We start from the raw sequence: 24,419 nt of genomic DNA on the forward strand, positions 1-24,419 counted from the left end.
ACTGCAACTCTTTTGATAGCTAAGTCATTATATTAAGTTCGCAAAAGATCAAAATATCTAGCCTATTTTAGCACCATGCTGATACATTTTAGATCTAGTAGTTTTGCTGCTTGTTGTAATATTTGTAATTGGTAACATCTGATTAATATATTATCAACCTATACTTGTTCATATTAGTTGGGATATATTTAAGTCTTTATAATGCCTTTTGTTTAATACACGGCAACGTAATTCTTTAAGTTATACTATTTTTCTAATATCATGCAGAACCACTGAGTCAACTGGTTTAGTGAGAACTTGATTTAGTGAGTGTTAATACCAGATTCTGAAGGGGAAGGTGGCTCTCTTTCATCTAGATCATCTGCAGAAGACATGGTTCCGCTGGACGGTGTTCGTGGAAGTTTTCGATTAAAGTCTCCTGTAAGAAAAATATGGATGTAATTACCTGATCATGCACTTTAGAATTTTATAAATGGAGAATGACAACATTTTTTGAATAGCGCAGTCATACTATTTTATTAGTGACCATGTAAAATATTTGCTTCCATTCTCAGACTTTGGATACAAGGAAGTCTGATACTTATTCCTGGGAGCAAAAGTGAATTGAACCAAAACTGACTTTTCCAAATAAAATATAAAATTGAGGATTACATCTCAATGAGACCTTAACTGCAACTTGTGACAGTGTCAGACTGTAAGCTCTAGAGGACAGCAGGTATTTTCTATTCGTGTCTTATACCTAACATCTGACAAGAGTGGCTAACACAATAGTAAAGTTGTCCTTAAATGCTTCTTGAATTAAATTATAAATAAATGCATACAGTATAATCCAAACTGTGTATATAAAAATCTTTAAACATGGTTAATACAATAGGAACATGACATCTATGTTACCAGTAAGACAGGAGACTGGAACCAGGAAAATGATTCCTGGCAGGGAGCTGAGAGCACAGGATCCAAACTATACCAGCAAAGGATTCTGCCATGTGTATCAAAGCATGTTCAGAAGTAGACCACCTAGATAATGAAATTTATTTGCTCCCTGCTGATATTACAAACATGGCTGTAGTTAAGTGGAAGAATTCATTTAACTCAAGGCTTTAATAGTCTAAGGTTCTAGAAAGGGCTAGAAAGGGCTTTACAAATGATTTAAACCAGCAACCTCACCCCAAAAAGATTCCTCTGCATAATAAGCTTAAAAGGTAGTCATAGGTAGTCAACTGGTATTTGTTTTGAATGTGTCCCCAATGACTAAGAAATTATGAGGTCATATGTTCCATTTTAGAACTATTCTAACTGTAAAATGGCTTCCTTATATTATCAAGAAGAAATCTGCCTTCCTATAAATCCTAGTCTTAGGTCATAATTCTCCCTAAAGGAGCAAACAAAAGCACTCTAACTTTAATCTCTTTACATTTCCAATATTTGAAGACAGCTGTCATGTCCTCAAGTTTCCTCTTTCCCAGGCCAGGCAGCCCTAGGTCTTCATCCATTTATCATGTAACCAGTTTCCAAATCTTTATCACAGGCAGTCTTACAGGATTCTAAATAATTTAGGGCTTTCTCTAGGATAGGTCTTAATTTTTGGGACTAAATGGAACCACACTGTTTTTACAAAGCTAATAATAAATACTCAGTTAAATATTTAGGCTCACATCTCCAGAATGTCCCTTGAACAGAGCTAATTTTAAAGGAAGACACAAAGTAAGCCTACTAACCTCAGTGCTACATGGAAGTATTTCTAACTTTAAATTCAAGAGATTTATTTACAAATAAAATTTCTGTAATATGTTGAATACTCAAAAAAAAAAGGCCTTGAACTTTGTGGTTAAATCCTATAATGTCATCTCCCGCAGTGCCAAGATCCTAGGAGGAAGGAATGTAGCTAGAAAGAACAGGACTGGAGCAGTCTTTGGTCAAGGAGTGGAGGAAAATAAATGTAGAAGTAACAATCTTATGGGTTCAAGTGCTACCTTCTTCTGCTAGCTGTGCAACACATGGCAAGTTATCCTCCTTGAAGTCAGCACGGGAGAGTTCAAAACACTTACTCTGCCTCTCTAAGGAACATGAGATTATCAAAGCACCTTAAAGTACATTTATAAAAAGTTAATACATAATCATAGACCCAAGAACTAGTGTTAATTATGGTGTTCATTCTAGCAATTAACTACAAAACGATCCAAAAGATCGAGACTAATAATGTTCACGGAATAAAACAGTATACAGAGTATAGTATAAAATAAAGATGGCTACTCTCATCAATATGGATCTCAAGCAAAAAAATGCATGAAAGAAGTCACAAAAGAAGGGTATGATTCCACCTGTACAATATTCTGAAGAGGGCAAAGTTTAACTAGATATAGGTACTAAAACATTTAACATAGCTAGGAATGATTAACAAAATTCAGGATGATGGCTTATTCTGGTAGGATACGGCAATGTTACCAAGAAGTTACACACAGGAGCTTTCTAATATACTGATAATGCTCTACATTTCTCAGGCTGGGTGGTGAATATGTAAGGATTTATTATTTTTCTTTTTAGTGCACATATATATATACATACTCCTCTCTAAGAGGTAGTTCATTATAAATATAAGGTATTTAAGAAATATTCCCCCAAAGGAATACTTCAATTGTTCACTGAATTTTCACTTCTAAACTTAAATAATTTATATACCTGGACTTATAGATTCTGAATCTAGAGATCTAGATTCACTGCTTCCTCCAGTGCTCTCAGAGTCACTGAACATCCCAAATGTCCATGGCCTTATACAAGAAGGACCTTTAAGAAAAGAAGATTTGAAGTTAAACTTGGCTACAGATAGATTATCAGGCAAAATAATGACATATAAATGAGACGAGTCAAGTTTCTTTATGATCAACAATCCACTTTAAGACAGGCACAGTGCTTACAACTGTGAATAAGCCTCATAAAATTACAATTCAAGGCCTGATTTTTAAATTCCAGAGTTGCAACTCATTTAATAATCACATTCAAACAATTTGGTCTTTCGTGAATTAATGCTGTCTTTAACGTGAAAAGTACCTGTCGTATCTGCGCTGTTAGAGCATCTGTCCTCTTCCATTTTATTACAACTGTCAGGAAGGCGCGCAACGTCCTCTAAAGAGTCGGCAGGTCCATACCCAGACGCGTTGGGACTGTTTGTCAACTGTTTATTTACATTCCTAAGAAAAACCCAAATAAAACTCATCCTCAGAAAAATGACTAATAATCCACCTATTTTACTCTAATTTCAGAAAAATTTGTTAATGAATGTATGGTAATTTAACTAAATATTAAGAACAGACCATATTATATGGCTTGACTTCTTAAAGGAGATGCGAATAAAACTTATTAATTATTTGTACTCACTACAGCTGAAATATAGAAAAGAGTAGCAAAAGTCAAATCAATTATTCATGTTAGGTAAACTTTTCTACTATAATCTCTGTGGAAAATGCAGGTTAAATCTGTGCACTATACATTCAAAATAGATATGACCATTATTTGCCAATCTCGAAGGATTTTTAAATCTCAAAGAAATGAGCTCTTGTGTCAAAATGGAAAGCTTTTTACTCTTGAGTTACACCTTAAATAATATAAAAAATTCCAGAAAATTTTAAAGTCAAATCTGGCAATGTTAGAAAAGATACAACTTTATACCAGAGAGAAACTTAGACGAGATATTTAATCTCTTAAAAAAAACTTCATCTACACATTAATTCTCACCCATCAACTTTTTCTTCTTCGGTTGAATTTGTGGCCTTGACAAACTCACAATATTCTTGGCCTGGGTCATACAGTTTGGCATTATCACAGAGAGACTGCAGACTGTTTGCGAGGGAGGCAGTTTGTAGTTGTTGCATCTGGAAGAGGTTAACTGTAACCTATGGTCACAGAGATAAAAGGCAAAATAACTCATGATATACAGAATGCTATGTAAATATGCATTTATTTCAAGTGACAGCATGGAGAAAAAGGTCACACAGTGAAGCACACAGCACTGAATATCATTGTGAGCATACTCTATCGCCTGACTTCGTGCATGGTCTAGATCAGGAGAAAAAAAAAAAAATTAATCCAATATCTAGGAGCGATCACTTCCAGCAAAACTGGCTTTAAACTGAAAAGTTCAAAAATATAACCCCATGTCCCTACTGGCTCACAATTTTAGGAGATAAGAGTATTTTTGAGAATCCCCAGCTCTTTACTCTGATGGTCTGACCACACTGTCTAAACTCTTAAGTAGAAAACGTGAAGGGAAAAATTTCAATCAGAACACTATTATTTAGACTTTCGTTTTTCAATCCTATAAAAATATAAATGCTTTATATGTATAATGTATCCTATAGCACTCAATTTTTATAAGTAGGTATATATTGAATCTATTCAAAATATATTATTCCACCGAATTTCTACAAATGCCTAAACATAACTCTCACTACTACTACTGCTTACAGTAACAACAATAATAGCAACTGAGGGGTGTTTACAATATACCAGATGCATTCTGAAACTTTACATGAATTAACCAATGTTCACAAAAACCTAGGCTTTGGGTATGCTATGGTAAACAAACAGGTGAGATTCCAGTCCTCATAGAGTTTATGTTCTCCTGAGGGTGGCACTGAAGAGAGAACAAAGTAAATAAGATAATTTCTGGTACTGAAAACTGCTAATACTACTATATAAGATTGGTAAGTTATGGAATATGGCCAGGTATGTGCTTGTGGAAGGGTATTTTTGACATGGTAGGTTAATGAAGGCCTCTCTGAGGAGGCAGCATTAGAACTGAGACCTGATATAAGAGCAAGTCAATGCAAAGTTTTAGGGAGAAGACCAACCCAGACAAAAGACTCTAGGACAAGAGTGACTGGAAAAGAGCTTGTTGGGCTCAAGAAACAGATGAAAGTCAATATGGCTGTAGCACAATGAAAGAGGTGGAGCCAGAAAGGGAAGCAGTCATCTAAATCACATTAAGGAGTCTGGATTTAGGTACAAGGAAAGCCAGTGGGGAGTTTTAAAGTATTAAAAGCTATAACATGATCTGATTTATTTTTTAAAATGCCAGTGGCTCCTGTGCTGAGAATGTGAATGAATGCCAAATTTGACTGGCTTAATGTTATTTCAAACACTGCCATGTTTCCTCTTCATCTCTCTTGATATACCAGACGATATGGTGAGCTTATGATTAGCCTCTAAGTCCTTTCCGAGGTAAACAGGCATTCCTCTAGGATAACTAAAACTCAGCACAAATAGTATTTGAAAAGTGCACCAACAGAATAGCTTATTTAATTCTTTCAAGAAATAAAGGAAATTCAAACTGCAGATAGTAAAACCTAAATCTAGTAACTAACTATGATCAGGGAATTCTCCACTTAATGGTAAACTGAACTTACTCTCTTGATCCTAAAGTTTAACTACTTATTTGTAATACTTTTTAATAAATTTTATAAATCTAGTTAAAAACACCAATAATTTGAAAAGCCAAATGAATAGCAACAGACATAATAAATTCATCTGCTGAATATTCGTCTCTAGGTATTTATTAATAATAAAAGACTTAAGCAATAATATATATAGGAAGCCCCATCTCGAAATCTCTTTTCTCTCAATCATTCAGCCTTCTCGCTCACTTAACAGAAATGCTAACAAGTAAGGCCTCCATGAGGTAGATCCTGCAGGAGTTGCTGGGCATCTTAGCTGGGGGGCGGCTCATAGGTATCTAAAAAAACATGATGTTTCTAGACCCTTTTGCCCTTCAACCTGCTTTGTGAGTCAGGGGCTTAGTCTTTTTCTTCTAGGTCTCCAATGTGTAGCACAGTGTCCCAAATACGTCATAAATGGGAAATGACCAAATGAATAGTAGTAGAAAATATTATTAGTCAAGGTCATACTGCAATCTGCACGTTTTCTGGTATTGCTCACTCAACCACACAGGACTTCCAAGTCTATGGCCAGCTTTTATCACTAACATCTAATTTTTAGTTAGTACACTGGCACCTAGATTAACATAAATTTTTCTGACAGCTGGTGAAAAAATTTTTCACAATTTCAAATTAACAGGAAAAGTTTCTCTCAAAAGAGAACTTAAAATCATGTTATATGAAGAAAAGTAATCAGATTTGGGGGTGTTTAATGTGGAGGAAAAACCCAGGGAAGGAAGATAGTAATTATCTTTAAATATTTAAAATGTAGTCTTGTAGAAGAGGAGTTATATTAGTAAAGTAGAGAGGTACACAGGGAAACAGATTTTTTTTTAGCTCAATATAAACATCATACTAATTTTGGAGTTGTTCAAACCCAGACTGAATAATCATTAAGCAAGACAGCACAGTATTTAAGAGCAAAGGCTCTAAAGTCATTCAACCAGGTTCTTATCCCAGCTTTACAATTTATATAACTGGACGACCTTGATCAAGTAACTTATAAGTTCCCTAAACAAGTGTTTGAAAAGTTAATGTGCCAATGAATCACGTGGGGGATCTTGTTCAAAATGCACATTCTGATTCTGAAAGGGAGAGGTCTATCCCTAGGTGCAACCATTAAAACAAAACTACACAGAGATATAGTTAAAAAACTAATAGATAAATTAAAATGTAAATAAATATTTTAGATAAATGAAACTATCATTCTGATAAATAAAAACAGATTAAATTAAATCTATACTAGATAAATTAACTAGATAAATTAAAATATAATTCTAAAAATTTATCAATTTATCTAAAATAAGGCAGCTAAAGGCAAACAGATGAAGGAAAACAGAAAGTACAAACAGAAAATCAATAATGAAATAGTAGACCTAAATTTGAACAATTTTTATATCAAATATAAATGGTCTAAATAGTTCACTTAAAAGATACAGACTGTCAAAATAGATTTTTAAAAAATCAAGACAACTATATGCTATATAAGAAATTCATTTTAAATATGAGAAAGTTAAAAGAAAATGAAGAGAGATATACTACGTTAAAAATAATCAAAAGAAAACTGAAATAACTATATCAATATTAAATAAGGTACATTAAAATACAAGGAAAATTACCAAGATAAAGGGACATTTCATTGGATAAAAGGATCAATTCACCAAGAATATACAACAATCATTAATGTATAAGCATCTGACAGAGTTTCAAAACACATAAAGCAAAAACTGATAGAACTGAAAATATACAATATGTAGAAGACTTCAAAACTCCTTTCTCAGTAATGAACAGTAAAAAGTAAATCATCAAGGATATAGAAGAAATAACACAAACTGATGGGAACTAACTGACATTTACAGAACACTCTGGTCAACAACAGCAGGATACACATTCTTTTCAAGTGCATATACAGAACATTAACCAAGATAGACCATATCCTGGGTCATAAAACGAACCATAACAGATTTAAGAGAATCAAAATCGTACAAAGTATTTCTCTTAGCATAAAAGAATTAAACTAGAAATCATATCAGGAAGATATTCAGAAAATCCTCAAATACTTGGAAATTAAGCAACAAACTTCTACATTATCCAAAGGTCAAAGATAAAGTCTCAAAGGAAATTAGAAAATATTTTGAACTGTACAAGAATGGAAATATATAATTCGAAATTTGTGGGATGCGGATAAGCAGTGCTTAGAGGGAAAATTAAATAATATTTGTATTTAAAAAAGCAGGGAGATCTTGACAAACAATCAAAGCTTCCGCCTTCAAGTAACTAAAAACAAAAGCAAAATAAACCCAAAGGAAGCATAAATAATTTTTTTAAAAAAGAGGAAAACCAATAAAATCGAAAGCTGTTTCTTTGAAAAGATCAATGAAATTTATAAACCTCTAGCCAGGTTAACGAGAGAGGGGGGTGGCGGAAGGCAAATTACCAATATCGGGAATGAAAGAGAGCATATCATTCTAGCCCACTGAGACACTGAAAGGATAAGGGAATATTATTAACAACTCCATGCACATGAATTTGACAACTTAGATGAATGGGACCAATTTCATGAAAGCCACAAACTACCAAAAATTCACCCCAAAAGAAATATTTAACTCAATTAGACCTATATCAAAGAGATGGAATATATAGTAAAAAATCTTCTGAAAAACGAAAACTCTAAGTTCAACTGCTTTCACCAAGAAATGTCACCAAACATTTAAAGAAATAACACCCATCCTATACAATCTCTTCCAAAAAATAGAATAGGAAGAAACACTTCCCAATTCAATTTATGAGGCCAGAATCACTGATACCAATGTGTAAAAGGAGCAAGGCATCACAACCGAGAGGCTTATGCCAGGAATAAAAGCTAAATCAACACTCAAATATCTACGTAATCCAACATATAAACACACTGAAAAAGAAAAACTACATGATCGCATCATTCAAATGATATAAAAATCATTTGACAAAATCCAACAACTTCATGATAAAACCCTCAGCAAACCAGAAAAAGGGGGGAAATTCCTTAACCTGACAAAGGATGTCTTCAAAAAACCTACAGCTATCATCATATTTAATGTGGAAAGACTAAGTGCTTTCCCCATAAGATCAAGAATAAGGCAAGGATGTCTTCTCTCATGACTCCTATTCCATAATAAACTGGAAGTCCAAGCCAGTGCAATCAGAGAAAGAGATAAAAGAAATACAGTTTGGAAAGGAAGAAATACAACTGTTCCTATTTGCACATAACACGATTTTCTATGTAGAAAACCCCAATCAATGACAACAAAATAGCTCGTAGACTAATAAGTGAGTTTAGCAAGGCTGTAAGATCAACACACAAAAATTGTATTTCTAAATACTAACAATGAACAACTGGACTTTGAAATTAAATAAATATGTGTGTATGTGTGTATAGATACATGCACACATAAATTATATATGTGTATAATCTCTTGTATTTCATTTTAATTATGTGTATGTGTCTATATCACTATGTAGTAAACAATTGATCACACTCACAATAGACCCCAAATAAACACACATACATATAAATTTAAATCTAACAAAACATGTAAAGACTTACATGTTGAGAACTATAAATGCTGATAAAAATATATCAAAAACCTAAATAAATGGGGAGACATACTATGTTCATGGATTGAACAACTCTATGGAGTTAAAATGCTACATATATAGTCAATTCTCCCCAGTCTGAGCTAAGATTTAATATACTCCCAATCAAAATGTTAACAGGATTTTTTTTGTAGACACAGACAAACTGATTCCAACATTCTTATGGAAAGTCAAAGGATCTTAAATACTCAAAGCAATTCTTAAAAAGAATAAAGTTGAAAGACTCATGCAACCTGAGTGTTTTTAAGACTTGCTTTAAAGCAAGAGTAATCAACACAGTACAGTTTTGGCAAAAGGATAGACCCATTTATCCATAGAACAAAATAGAGACTGTAGAAATAAGACCTACAAAAATATGGTCAATTGATTTTTGACAAAGATACAAAGGCAATTCAATGGAGATGACACAATATTTTCAACAAATTGTATTTGAACAAGTGGGTACCTCTAGTAATTGTTTTTTATTTTCTGTATTTTATGTTTTGACATTTTAAAAAGCTTGCTAGCCCTCCCAGGGCTAGCCAACTCTTAGTTGGGGAGCGCATCTTTCCTATGGAACTCCAACCACCTCATTATCTAAGTTTCATATACCAAACCAACATTTTCTCCTGCTATATATCATCCCAGGTACCAAGCAACTAGAGACCATCCCTATACCCTAAAGCCCACTGGAATTATTCAAAATAGCCAATCCTATATTGGTTATCTTGCCCTATCTTGCCTTTTCTTTGGAAACCCCAATAAAAGCTCTATATTCAGCTTTCCCCTTACTCTTACTCTCCTTGACCAAACCTGGTATTTCTCCTGTGGCCCTGTGTGGCATAAGCATGTCCCTGTCTCTCGGGAAATGTAAGTAACTCATCTTTCAATAGCATTGACTTCTCAAAGTCAGCATTCAGTCATCTCCATAAATTAAAATCCAGTGGGCATAATTTTAATATAACACCTGAATGCAAAGAATAAACCTCGACCTATACTTCACATCTTATATAAAAAATAACTCGAAATGGATCATATATCAAAGTCAAACTATAAAATTTTTAGTAGAAAACATAAAAGTCTTTATGACCTTGGATTAGGTAAAGCACTCTTAGATATAATACCAAAGCGTAATCCATAAAAGAAGAAATTGATAAGTTAGACCCCATCAAAATTAAAATCTTTTGCTCTGTGAAAGACACTGCCAAAAGAATAATAAGAAACTTTAGACTGGAAACCAATGTATGTAAGCTCGACAATAAGAAAACAAACAACTATTTTTAAAAATAGGCAAAATACAGATTGCATATAAGCCCCTGAGAAGATGCTCACTATCATTAGTCGTTTTAGAAACACAAATTAAGACCACTACCACTACCTACCTATTAGAAAAGCTAAAACCTACAAACAGCAGCAGACATGTGCTGTCAAGGTAGCAGAATAACTGGAACTTTCATACATTGCTGGTGAAAAATGTTATGGTAACTACGGAAAACAGTATGGCAATTTCTTATAAAGTTAAATAGACATTTATTATACCACCCAGTAATCTCACTCCTAGGTATTTACACTAAAAATATGAAAACTTATGTTCACATAAAAACCTGTAAACAAATATTCACAATCACTCAAAACTGAAAACAACGCAAATGTCCAACTGGTGAATGGATAAACATCGAGGTACATTGATATAATGAATTACTACTTAGCAATAAGAATAAATAAACTATTGATTCATAGATAACACTGAGAAATCTCAAAGGCATTAATGCTGAGTAAAAGAAGCCAGTCTCCAAAAGTTACATACATACTATTGTGATTTCGCTGCTATGACACTCTGGAAAACACCAAACCATAAAGGTGGAGAACATATCAATACTTGCCAGGGGTTAGGGGAGGGTGGAGAGTTTGACTACAAAGGGGCAGAACAAAGAAATTTTTTTGGAGTAATGGAATTGTTCTGAATCCCGATTGTGGTGGTGGCGTTTACACAAATTTATACACGTGTTAAAACTCATGAAATGTATACCAAAAAAAGGAACAGTTTTTGTAAATTTTTTACAAAAACTATTTTAAAGAGGCAAATCCAAACACTTGAGGGCAGAATTGTTTTGTTTTAAATAAATCACTGGGTTCAATTTTAATATTTAGTTTACCCAAAGTTTGAAGAATATATCTCATAGTGCTGACAGAAGTTTCAGGGGTCAAATCCATTTTGCCAACCAAATTAAGACAATGGCTTAGAGGCAATTTTAAAATGTCTGACTTCAATTTTAATCAAACAAATCATCCATCCACAGGGTGTTGGGGGGGGGGAGGGGACCAGATAAAAAATGTAACTCAAACTGTATAACACTATTAAAAACTGAAAGTCAATTTTCAAACTCTAAATGCTCCATTAACCTCAGAAATTAAATCTCATAAGAATCATGACTCATCGAACATCCCTCTCTCTTTTGCAGATACGCAGACTCTTTTTTTTTTCCCTCTTCAAAACACTGAAGAAAGTACTTACAGCTTTAAGGGTAAGATCACACTGGAAAACAAGTTTCCGGAGTTGTGCTAAAATTTCTCTTTTAGTATTTTCCAGATCATTTCGCCTTTCTTCAACATTTGTCACACAAACTTTGTAGAGTTCATTTGCTTCTTCTACCTTCAGGAATACCACACAAAAATTAACACTAGTCACTAGAATCTATATTTTAAAACAAATACTTATTGTAGTATAGCTCAAGTGAAATAATTGAAAAGACTTAATGCACAAAAATTCTGAAATAGTCTATATTTTAAGTAGAATATTTCTAAAGATAACAATTTGTTTTGGTCAGTGACTCAAGGGTACTTGACTTTCATGGATACTCAAGTACCACTTAGAATTAATATAATGTTTGTCTATTAAATAAATAGTCACTTCTATTTAATAGTATTTTCTATTTACATTGACTATGTTTATATAACCTTCTTACAGAATTTGTTTATCAAATTATATTTCATAAATAATATACAAAGTTTCAGCCTAGCCTTGCTATCACATCTACACACAGGTGCCTAAAGCGTGAACTTTCTAAACAATGAAGTCAAAAATATTGACTTCTCTAAGATACTTCTTTCACAAAGAAACGCCAAAATTCGAAAGATAAGCAAAAGTCTCGTAGCATAGTAGTTCTCAAAGTGTGGATCCCCACCAGCAGCAGTAGCAGCTTCACTTGGGAACTTGTTAGCAATGCAAGTTGTCTAGGGCTAACACTAGACTTACTGTATTAGAAAATCTAGAGAAAGGGCCTGGCAGTTTCAACAAGCCTTCCAGTGATCCTGATGCATGCTAAAGCTGAGAACCAAAGCCTTCCCAGATTATTGCTAATTAACTTGCAAATAACAAAGAAAAATCATTACTTTTTGAAGAGCCTCCTCTTCCAGCCTTCGCTTTTTTTCTAGCTGCTTGTTGAGATTTTTTACTAATCCACTACTTGAGCACAGATGCTCCTCTTCTGCACGAAATGTGGAAGATTTTGCTTTTTCATACTCATCTTGACGTTGTGTGCATAACAATTTTGCCTTTTTAAGAGCAGTCTCTGTTTCGAGCTACACAGAAAAAAAAGGTATTATTAAATACATAATAAATACATTACTTTAGCATGAATATTCAGCAAGATAGTTAATATAACATTTTAGAAAAACTACAGAGTAAGGTATGCATCTTCTCAGGGTAGGTGCTTATATACAGCAGATGACTTTAGGTATCCATAAACAAGTAGATAAAACTTGATTATAATACTAACCATTTTATTTTGCTCCTGTTTCCAAAGTTCCTTTATTTCTTTCCTTTGTTTTTCCATTTCATTTTTCCTCCCAAGTAGAGGCTATTAAGGATATTTTTTAAAAAGAAAAAAAAAAGCTGTTTTCTAAAGGTATGCAATGCAGTTGTTTAAAAAATGTGTATTATACATATACATTTTTACCTGCACAAATTTGTTGGCTTGGAGAGCTGTAATTGTTTGTTGTAAAAGGTGACTGCTCTCTATGTCATTAAGAAGAGCACTGGTAAATAGAGACTGCAGTGGCATAAACTCCTAGAATTTAGAATTGAAAAGTAAATTTTCCAACAGAAACAGCACTAGAATTCTAGACTCCTCATTCTTCAAAAAGAGAAATTTTAAGTTTCTAATTTTTTTAAAGAAAAATGATTAGTTATAAATATGACTATGTGGAAAATATTGAAGAAAATTAATTATAATTAATTATTAAACTAGCAAAAATAGTAGCTAACAAGATTATCAACATTCATATATAATTGTGAATTTCCTCGTTTTTTCATAATAGGCATCCAGGTAAATTCAAAAGGATTTTATTTTGTGAATAAAAATTTTAGCACTTAAATTACTTTCTATATAACTATGAAATGTTTTGATTTTGCAGCGTACAATCAGGAGCTCATCATGGTATAGAACCCTAGGAGTTCACTGAACACTTACCTGTAGTCCAATGCTAGTTCTAGTTGCCTCTGCCAACTTGACAATATTTCTAGTGGACTCCAATTCTGAAAAGGTCAAAGAAGGCATTAGAAGATAAAATTAACTTATTTTTCCCCTTGATACTCTAAAATTATTTGTAATACCCCAATTAAAAAGTGATCACGAATACTAGCTCACATTGTGATATGCTATGATTCCTCATCGGAAGTGTTTGTCAAAATCAACTGGGAAACTTTCAAAATACACTTGCTTAGACCTCACCTCTCTGGTGGATGGGACCTAGGCCTGTGTTTTGTCCTTTTCATAAGGCTATTCAGGTGAATCTGATGGGCATTCCCTATTAGGAACAAATAATGTAGTAGAAAGACAGGCTTTGGGTAAATTCGATAATCTTCCAGTTACTGCTATGTGATTTTAGGCAAGCCTGAGATCTGACCTTAAGCACATCACCTATCTCGTTTGCCTCACCTATATAATGGGGTTAATAATTCTTGTCCTGCCTACTTACCAGGGTTTTGGTAAGATTAAATGAGATAGTGGATGTGAAAGCATTTTGTCAACCGTAAACACTGGGAAAATATTAGCTATTAAGAAAGCTCATACATCTATTGTTTTTAAGTCCCTTTACCATATCATCTAATTATATTTCTTTTCACCCACTAGACTTCTTTAAAGGCAAAGACAGTATACTATTTGTTGGTTGTCTTATAGTAATGTTCGATAAGTACATTCACTGTAAGAAGAGTCTTTCCTATTTCGAGAGGGAAAAATAAACAATTTTATTCACTACAATGAAACAGCTACTATCTTGGAATCATATTACTCATAGTCTATAGAAAATTAATTGTAAACAATTTAGTTCTTACATTCCAAAGTTAATCAGATGCCCCTAAAGGGCCACTTACCTAAGTTAAGCTTTTTTTCAACCCATGACACTATGTTCTTGGTGTATTTTGACCATGTTTTAGCATATGACAAAGCCAGTTCTATAGAGTCAGTGTTCTTTAACAGCATGCTGTCTAGTTCTATAGGAGAAAAATTTCCTGAAAATAAAAATATTAAGGCAAGTATAGATTAATGATCACGTAACTCAAAACCAAGAAGCATTCAAATCCTAAGATGCTCTTCAATGAAAACGGGTTTAAAAAATATAAGTAACAAATTTAGAATTAAAGGGTCACAGTTTAAACTTAAAATGGTTTCAAATTATACTATATTTTTTTTATCTTAATGTGTATTTCTATTATTCATGAAGTTACAAGCCCTATACAATTCTTGAGCAATCTCTATCACATTATCTGCTCTAGCAGGTTTTCTTCCTTAAGTTTTTTTTATGAAAAACTTTATATATCAGTTTATGTTAAAATGAATACATTAGTTTACTAAGCAAGAAGAGATTCGAAACATTTATCAAAATTCAAAACATTTATCAAAAGTAACTGCAAAAATTTTGACAAAAGTTTTAAGTACCTTTAAGCATTACCTTTTTCATTGGATGAATCCACTGATTCCACAGAAACATTTTCAAAAGACTTACAACATGGAAGATAACAAATTTAAGATTAGAATAGAAGGTAACAGATTTTTGCTTCAGATTTTTTTTACTCTAATTTGTTACTCTGACATAATTCCTGCTAAAGAATTTCAAGTATTTAGAACTCAAAGAGCCTGAGAACTGTGTTTAAATGCCAGAACATTTTATAAGAATTATATAGCTTTTTACAAGAGCAGTTCTCAAGGTCCAAGAATGAATAACCTCATTGTTTACTAACAGCATTAGTTAACATTAATAAATCCATTTAAAACTTTAAACTCTGCAGATCTCATAAATATCAGCCAGGAAGTTATAGAAGCAATCTAAATAGATTGCTATCTAAATAGAAGACAAAGACTTATATTTCTTCCAGCCATCTTTTACCATTTTATTAAGTGACAAGCATTTTCTCTGAAAGTCTATTAGAGAGCATAGCACAGAACTGTCTATGATGATGGAAATATTCTATATTTGCACTGTTCAATAAGGTAGCTAACTAGCTACATGTAGCTATTTGAGCATTTGAAAAATGGCTAATGTAACTGAAAAGTAAAATTTTAATTTTATTTATTATAATTAATTTAAATTTAAAGAGCTCCATGTGACAAGAGGATACCTTATTAGACAGTGCAGGAAAACATTATCTACCAAAATTGTAAAATCTCAGACAAATTTCATCTATTTAATTGGGCAATAGAGAGTATGCAGGTATTCAATGCAAGAGGGATCACAGAGTCCTGGGTTTCAAGTCCAAGTCTACCACTTATTAGCTGTATGATACTGTGGTGCTACATATTTAAGCTCACTTAACTTTGGTTTGCCCTTCTGTAAAATGGGAATAAGAACACCACTTTCACAAGGCTATTTTAAGGACTGAGATGATACAGGCTTTGCACAGTACATAGTAATAATAAGCACTGTTAATAAATGGCAACTATTATATTTGAAGATATTTTTCAAAACTCTTCTCAAACAAAATAATTTTATTTCATTAGTAGTATTATATCATCAACTTTATTTCAATCTCCAGGGTAAATTAAAAATTGCAAAAAGGAAAAAAGGGTGCAAAAGATAAAAAAGGAAAAAGTATTTTCCTTAAGTATAATATGTGTGTACAATAGAAGCACAGGAACAGGAAACATGATTCACACCTAAATTTTAAATTGTTTAGAGCCCTGTCACATAGACATAATTTTTATTACATCTTCTGAATTCACAGCAAATCTGAAAAGATACCATTGAGGAAAAGTTGTGAATGATAGCAAAATATTTAAAGACCTTAAAATTCTTCATCATTCTGATATGGTTTATACACTATCCTCCATGATTCATCAATGGATGACTTCAGAAATAGTCAAATTTTTTTCTCAGTATCGTAGTATGTGTAACAAATGCCTTAAGTAGTCATTCATATTTTGTATTGTTTTAAGAAAGACCTGAAGCTTTTATATTATTTTGATATAATACAAGTACTTGGCCCATTTCCAAATATTTGTTGAAATCCTTTTTTAGATTTTATCATCTTTAACAGCAAATGATCAACATATGATCCTGATGCAATTTGTTTAAATATCTTGCATTTGGCGAAAAAAATTTATTTAAATTAAAATATTACCACTACTTATATCTTTAAAGAAATATTCTACATGTTCCTCATGTTCTATCATTTCATAAAATTTTTCTTCCAATTAGGAATCAAAACCCTAATCCTCTCACATATTAATAGAGATGCTCTTACGGATAATTAAGACCTACAGGCCTGTTATTAAGTGTTCTATGGTAACAAACCATAGAATTCGCTTCTTGCATTATTTTTCTAGGTTGCCACCAGTCTGTAAGATCTGTGACAATGTCAGGAGGGAAAATGGTTAAGAATTACTTACTAAAATGTTGGACCACATGACACATGACATATAGTTTCATTATATAAGACACTATAAAATTATCAGATATGTTCTTTTAAATGTTAGATCCTCTTAAAAACTATAAATTTTTCTCTAGAAACTGACCATAAATGATCATATTAGAAATGAACTGATCTGTTTTTCTCGCTAAACTCAAAACTAGTGAAGAGTAATGCTGAGATTAAGATTAGGAAATTACTGAAATATTAAGTTAAAAATATTAAAGTCTTTGTTTTCACACTTGGCCTACCTTACTTTCCCGAGAAACAGGCAGTCGCAATAACGAATCACTACCTACATCTCCCATAAGGAAGTTTGTCAGGCTATCCAGGGAGGTTAAAAAGGAAAAAGAAACAAATAAAAAAGACAAGTCACTACATTGCTCTGTCAACGGGCTTTACATTCAACATGTCATCCCAAACAAATATTTTTCACTAAGACTGTTAGAAAAAAATTCCTAGGAATCTATTCACATAAACCACAGTCACTTGCAAATGAATGTTACTTCTTAACAGCTATTAAGACTCCTCCAATATAGTAATAAACAACACAGAATGTAGCTTTTCTAAAGTTGTGATAATATTTTACATTGGTTAATACTTTACTTAACTGAATACTGTGACATACTCTCATGAGAAACCTAGGCCCAAATTTCTTTAAATGACAGTCCTCTACTTACATATTCCCAAAGGTAAAGGCCAAGGTTTCAATGGAAGAAAACACTTCCCTGAAGAGATCGTTTTTGTTTTCTTCATTAACTTCTGTGAAGTTCACAGCTATAGGGAAAGGTTTGTTACAATAAATGAGAGAGAAAATATTTTAAACTAGATTTATATAAAGTCATTTAATCTCTTAAAAATCCACCATTATTTACAGAAGCAATAGAAGATTCAGAAACTGAACAGCTTAATACAAAATGGATATGATGTTCAAGTTCTTCATTAAAGAAATTATATAAAAGAATCAGCTTTCATAAAAGTGGCTAGCATTCCAAACTGACGACTACATGCATTACATAATTTGATACAACTAAGAAGTGACTCAATGTGAAATCAATCAGTCTTGGAGTCACAGAGTCCGTGTTACACCAGACCTCTCTCATTAAGAGTGTTCTGTACTATTTTCTCTTGCTTATTGCTTTATGGCATTTTTAAAAAACAGCTAAAAGCACTGTGGCTAACTTAAGTACATTTTTCACTATGGATTACCAATAATTGAAGTCATATATACATATATGACATCACCTAAAACCTATATCCAAAGTATATCACACAAAAAATACCCAATGCTTTAAAAAAACTTAAACTCCTATTTTTTTATAACCTTATTTCTTACAGGCTCTTGCATTCTGAGGTCCACATTTACTATACGGATATTCTAATGTTTTGCATTTTGTTAAAGCAAATTATGAAACATAACTGAAAAAGGTTTCTTATTGTAACTTCTCTGTATGCACCTATGTTAAATATCCAGATACAATTCACCAAGACAAAATCTGAAGGTAGAATTGGCCATTTTGAAAAAGTAACCTGATTCTACTCAGGTTGAATTTAAGAAGCAACTGGTTCCCTGTGTCCCACCACCCCTCCCTAGGATCCTTGCCAACAAAGGGAAGGTATAGAAACCGAGAAGAGAGGAAGCCATTCTTTGCCTTAAAACAGAGTTGTTCTTAAGCTTGGCTACACATTAGAATTACCTAGGGAGATTTAAAAACAAAGTCTAGATCCCACCATTGAAGACTGAAATTTCATAGGTCTGAGTGAAGCACAGATTATTTGTTAAAAAGCTCACCCAGGTGATTATAATGTGCAACTAGGGTTGAAAATGCTTTCTGGAAAGCAAGGATTCCTAAGCAGAGATGAATTAAACCTCCAGCCTATAAACCTCATGAAATGACAACCAAGATTTTACATGTATAAGCCTTTGTAGATATGAGGGGCAAAGGTCCACACCTTCCATCAGATTCTTCTAAGTATTCCTTATGCAAACAAAAAGAAAAACTTAAGAACCACCATAACTAATTTTAAAAATATTTTTGGATTTCTGCTCTGGCCAAGACAGAAAAACAGTCTTATACTTCTTTCTGAAACAACTAAAAGGAACCCATACAAAATATATGAAACAACAGTTTCAAGACACTGGTTATCAGGCAAAAAGAACAGGAATCCTGACAGACAAGAAACAAACATGGCAAGCTCCACAAATGGCCCCAGCTTATGGCCTAATATCACACAAAACAGATTTCTGAGCAAGCGAAACTATCAGGAACAGAGGTCATTTCATAACAGAGGTAATTTCATAACTCCTTCCTATGATAAAGGAGTCAATTTATCAAGATATAACAATCTTATTTATGCACCTAGTAAAAACTTCAAAATGGATGAAGAAAAAACTAAGAACTGCAATGAGAAAGAGACAAATTCAGTGACAGCAGAGTTTTCAATAACTCTCTCAAAAATGGACCCAATACATAGAGGGAAAATGGGTAAAGACATGGAAGACTTTCACAACACTATCAGCTGTCTTGACTAGATGGAAAATTACAGAACAGCAAAATAACATGTTCTTTTCAAGTGCCAACTAAATATTTACCGTATTATAGGCCATAATACACATCTCCATGGGTTTGAAAGGACTCAAAATATGTTCTGTGACTAGATGGAATTAAATGAGAAATAACAGAAAGATCTCTAGAGAACCCCCAAATATTAAAAAGCTAAAAAACACACTTCTAAATCACCTATGGGTCAAAGAGGGAAATTAGAAAATATTTTGAACAGAATGAAAATGAAAACACAACTTATCAAAATTAGTGAAAGGGGGGTACAGAGGGTAGGGATTACAAAAGGATACCCATTATATGGATTGTGATGGTTTCATAAGAACACGCATGTGAAAACTGATTAAACTGTACCCTTTACATGTGCGCAGTTATGTCGATAATACTTCAATAAAGCTGTTTTTTAAATCTCATTGGAAAGGAGACTCTAAACAGCAATTTATGATGTAAAACCAGCAAAAATGTAAAGCCTACTCATATTTTCAAACTTTAGACTTTAAAGAAAAAAGTACTTTGTAACACTGTCCAAAATCCTATTATTATTCTTTACTTCCTATGAATATTCTTTTCGTAGCACTAAACATGACTAGGAGATTAAAAAAAAAATTGTGAGCAGTGAGAAGACAATTATTCGAACCATCTTCTTTCCTTACCTTCATCCCTACCTGAATGAGGTTACAGCCATCTAACAGAAATTCCTATTTCCTGCTTGTACTTCAAAACAGCTCTATATTTCTAAAATCTCCCCCTATCCCACTGTTTTTTTGCTCCTGCTTAGTGTTGCAAAGTCTGGCTCTTTTTCAATAATAAATCTTCCCATTCTCTCCTGCATACTTCACTTGCTCCCATTCCATCGACATTTTTTTCTCTTCCATTACTAACGTACTCAAATCTTTCCCAATTGAAAAAATTTTCATTTTACCATATTTCTTCTTAAAGCTACCACCCAATCTACTTTAACATTTTTTTACTGTCGAACCTCTACAAATAAGTCATGACTGAATTCACCCGGATTTAGCTTTTCATCTAGTTAATGATTATCAGGGTTGGAAAACTTTTCTTGTAAAAGGATAAACAGTAAATATTTTAGACCTTTCAGACCATACAGTCCATTGCAACCATTCAACTCTGTCTAAAAGAGCCATACATAAATAAATGAGATATAATGATATACAAACAAATAAAGAGTGGCTGTGTTCCAATAAACCTATTTATGAAAACGGTCAGCAGGCCAGATTTAGCACTCAGGTGGCAGTTTGTTGACCCCTGGTTACGGAATAGGTTCCAAGGCCAGTCTGCCTTGGTTAAATCCTAACTCTGTCTCTTATTAGATTAGGTAACTTAACCTTCTTTGCCTCAGTTTCCTCATTGATAAAATGGGAATAATATGTATTTTGAAACCGTTGTGAAGACTGAATGAACTTCGAACAGACCCTGTTACATGGAAAATTCTCAATAAATGTTAGTTATTATTTTCATTTAATACCACTGGTAACACTGTCAACAATAACTTCCTATTAATCAAACTTGAAGGCCTTCTTTTCTTCTAAGTTTTCATCCTACTTGACCATTCTGCAACTCTCAACATCTCTACCATTTACTATGTATGCAACCTTGGACAAACTTCTCTGTTTCAGCTCCATTATCTGCCAACTGGGAGCTGATATAATAGTACTGATCTCAAAAATTTACTCTGAGGATTAGTGGGATAATCTATGTAAAGAGCTTAACAGTTTCTGGCATACAGTAAGTACATCCTCAATAATGTCAGCTATTATTACTTTAAATTTTAACTACTTCCTTCCATCTTGAAGTATTCTGCTCACTTAGAAGCAATGTGTTATAGTAATTAAAAGGAGAAAAGCTTCAGAGTTTTAGACTTGAGTTCAAAACTGTGACCTCTACCACTTCCTGTGATACTCTCGATATTATCACCTAACTTCAATTTCTTCACAGGTACCATGACATATTATTGAAAAGAACAACTGAGAAATTGTAAAGCACCTAGACTACAGTGCTTGGTAATTGGCAAACATGAGCATCCTCGTGTTCTATATCTCTCTATAGACAATTTGTACTTCATATAGTCATTCCCACTCAGCTTGCATTTCTCATCTTGGCTTTCTTCTTTATTCATTATCCCCACAGAATCTCATCCACTTTCGTACCTTTAAGGGAATGAATCCGTAAACCGCCTGTCTAATTTTAAGCTCTGAGCTCCAAACCCACATTTCCATTGGTCTGTTTGATATATTCCTTCCACTCCTTCCCAGTCTCTACCAATCAGCACTGCAATCTCAACATATATTAAACTGAATACCTTCTCTTCTACTCTGTCCCTCAAGCTTACTCGTTTCCATACATTCCTTAGCTCATTAGCTTAGCTTTCGAAATGCTTCCAAAATATTTTTTTCTTACTTTCCAATCCCACTACCATTGCCTTAGTTCAAAAGGCCACATTATATCTCTAGTCTGGACTATTTAACAACCTGCTAATTTGGTGTCTCTCTGTCTTTACTCTCTCTCATCTATTAGCCGTTCTTCAAAGCTCGTCAAAATTTTGCTCAAGGTTCAAATAATTGTCTCCCTTGGGTTTCCTGTTAAATAATTACAATAAGCGCCAAGACACAGTACCTCTTTAAGAAGTCACATGAACAGCTTTCATACACATAACTTATTAGAATAGTAACTTTCAAACTTTTTGACTACAACCTTCAATAAGAAATACATATTACATCATGACCAAGTATACCAAACACACATAATAGTTATCAGTTATATAACACCTATAAAGTTTTTTGAGACAACTTTCAGTCTTATAAAACGAGTACTGCTTTCTGGGGTTTTTTTTCCTATTCTTTTTCATATTTTAAAAATGGTGGCCACAGTCTACAGCCATGCCACCCTGAACACGCCCAATCTCGTCCGGTTTTGGAAGCTAAGCAGGGTCAGGCCTAGTTAGTACTTGCATGGGAGACCACTTAGGAAAACAAGGTGCCGTAGGCGTAAAAAAAAAATTAAAATTAAAAAAATTTAAAAAAAGTGTTGGTCACAGTCCACTAACTTAATGCCATCGATCAGGTTTGATTGTTTGAAAACCACCGAATTAAAAGATATAATGGAAGAAAATTCTCACCATTTGCACAGGAAAAAAAAATGCTTAGGGAAAAGAAAAAACAAGAAAAGCTACAAGATTTACAAAAGGGAAACTTTAAGTTGCTTCTGAGAAACACAAAAGACTACTTAAAATACATACTATATTCTCAGATAGAAATGTTAAGTATTAAATTCTCCTTAATTTAATTTTAAATTTAACTCAAAATACCAAGATATATTTTGGAACTAGGCATGCTAATTTAAAAATCCTGATGAAAAAAATAAATCATGAACCAAAAAAGTAATGGAAAGAGGAGTTACCCTCACAGATACTAAAAAATACTATACACTGTACAATAAAGACAGTGTGGTATTGGCATATGACTAAACAAATCAATGAGACAGAATAAGGTCCAGAAATAGATATAAATTTATATGACAATTTAGTGTATTTATGATAGACATGGCATCACAAATTGAAGAAAAATGAATTATTCGATAAATTAGCTAGACATACATTCTAGAACATATCAAAGGCTTATTTAATAAATGACGCTACGAAAACATTAAAAGAAAAAGCACTGGCGAATGCTATTATAATCTCAGAGAAGTCCTTCCTAATTCCGAAAACCCAAAAACCATACAAGACATTGATAAATTTAAAAGCAAAAATTAAACAAAATATCATATGTAAATCAAAAGATAAACAAAGAAAATATACACCTTATGTTGAAATTAAGGGCTAATTTCACTTATACAAAAAAATCAATACAAAAAAATCAATATAAAACAACTATCAAGAAAAAAATGAATAAAGGGTCAATTCACATAAAAAGATGTACAAATGGCTTTACAACATAAGAAAAGACACTCAACTACATCCAAAATGAGGGAAATACAAATCAAACCTATTTTGAGATAATAATTTTTACTATAACTGGATATATAAAGACTGGATAATAAAGCTTGGTAACCAGATCTGTTGGCAAAGGTTCAAGAAATCAGCCTTTCAGCACTGCTATCGGAAGGGCAAACCTCTACAGAGGGCATTTGGCAATATCCAAAATATAAATGCACATGCTCTCTGATCCAGTAACTATCCACCTAAGAATTTACATGGGTATTCATTGAAGCGTTGTTTGTAACAGGAAAAAAACTGCAAACAGTACAAACATCTATTAGTAGTGAACTGGTTAAATAAATTATAGTACATCGAATAATGGATTACCATACAGCTTTGAAACAAAACAAAACAAAACAAATAACACAAAATAATAAAGAAACTCTTTATGTGCAGATAACTCAGAACAATGAGCAAGGAGCAGAATGCTACCATTTGTGTATAAAGGAGGGTAAAAAAAGAAAACATGTATTTGTTTATATATGTGCCATATGTCTCTGAAAAAATACACAAAAACCAGTAAGAGCTGTTGCTTATCTAGGGAAAAAAATGGACTAAGTGTCTGAGGTAGGAAAGATACTTCACTGAAAAGACACTTATCATTTGAATACTCTTTTACCACCTCCATTATGAACTGTGTAAATAAATTGCCTATTAAAAATTAAGTTTTCAAAACAAAGAAAATGTGAGGCTTCTATAATTTTGGATGTGTAATTAAAACTTATTTTTCTTTTCATTTGCCAATTTTTAAACATAGGGCAAACACTGATCATGAAAACCTAAATAAACGGTCCTTTTAATTTATATTACAAATAAGATGGACAAAAATAACTGTAATACTAATGAAAATACAAATATTAAGTACACAATAAATTCCTTCATACTGAAGATTTCTTTATTTCAAAAATAGG

The 24,419-nt window shown here is 32.9% G+C and overlaps 1 protein-coding gene and 1 pseudogene across 5 annotated transcripts in view; one reads left to right on the forward strand and one right to left on the reverse strand.

The window, feature by feature from the left end:
• The window catches only part of ARHGAP29 (Rho GTPase activating protein 29), a 65,664-nt gene that overhangs the window by 12,067 nt on the left and 29,178 nt on the right, over window positions 1–24,419 (reverse strand). For all 5 annotated transcript variants that reach the window (XM_025052048.1, XM_006919425.3, XM_025052049.1 and 2 more), the window contains 13 exons: window positions 17,631–17,727; window positions 17,202–17,274; window positions 14,997–15,045; window positions 14,419–14,556; window positions 13,514–13,578; window positions 13,001–13,111; window positions 12,821–12,901; window positions 12,435–12,623; window positions 11,557–11,694; window positions 3,733–3,890; window positions 3,049–3,188; window positions 2,680–2,784; window positions 320–418 (listed from right to left, as the gene is read on the reverse strand). In XM_025052048.1, the coding sequence (XP_024907816.1) occupies window positions 320–418; window positions 2,680–2,784; window positions 3,049–3,188; window positions 3,733–3,890; window positions 11,557–11,694; window positions 12,435–12,623; window positions 12,821–12,901; window positions 13,001–13,111; window positions 13,514–13,578; window positions 14,419–14,556; window positions 14,997–15,045; window positions 17,202–17,274; window positions 17,631–17,727 (1,443 nt within the window). The remainder of the gene's footprint in view (window positions 1–319; window positions 419–2,679; window positions 2,785–3,048; window positions 3,189–3,732; window positions 3,891–11,556; window positions 11,695–12,434; window positions 12,624–12,820; window positions 12,902–13,000; window positions 13,112–13,513; window positions 13,579–14,418; window positions 14,557–14,996; window positions 15,046–17,201; window positions 17,275–17,630; window positions 17,728–24,419) is intronic.
• Window positions 22,399–22,517, forward strand: LOC112485923 (annotated as a pseudogene).

Source organism: Pteropus alecto, unplaced genomic scaffold, assembly GCF_000325575.1.
Source record: "Pteropus alecto unplaced genomic scaffold, ASM32557v1 scaffold25, whole genome shotgun sequence".
Lineage (NCBI taxonomy): Eukaryota > Metazoa > Chordata > Mammalia > Chiroptera > Pteropodidae > Pteropus > Pteropus alecto.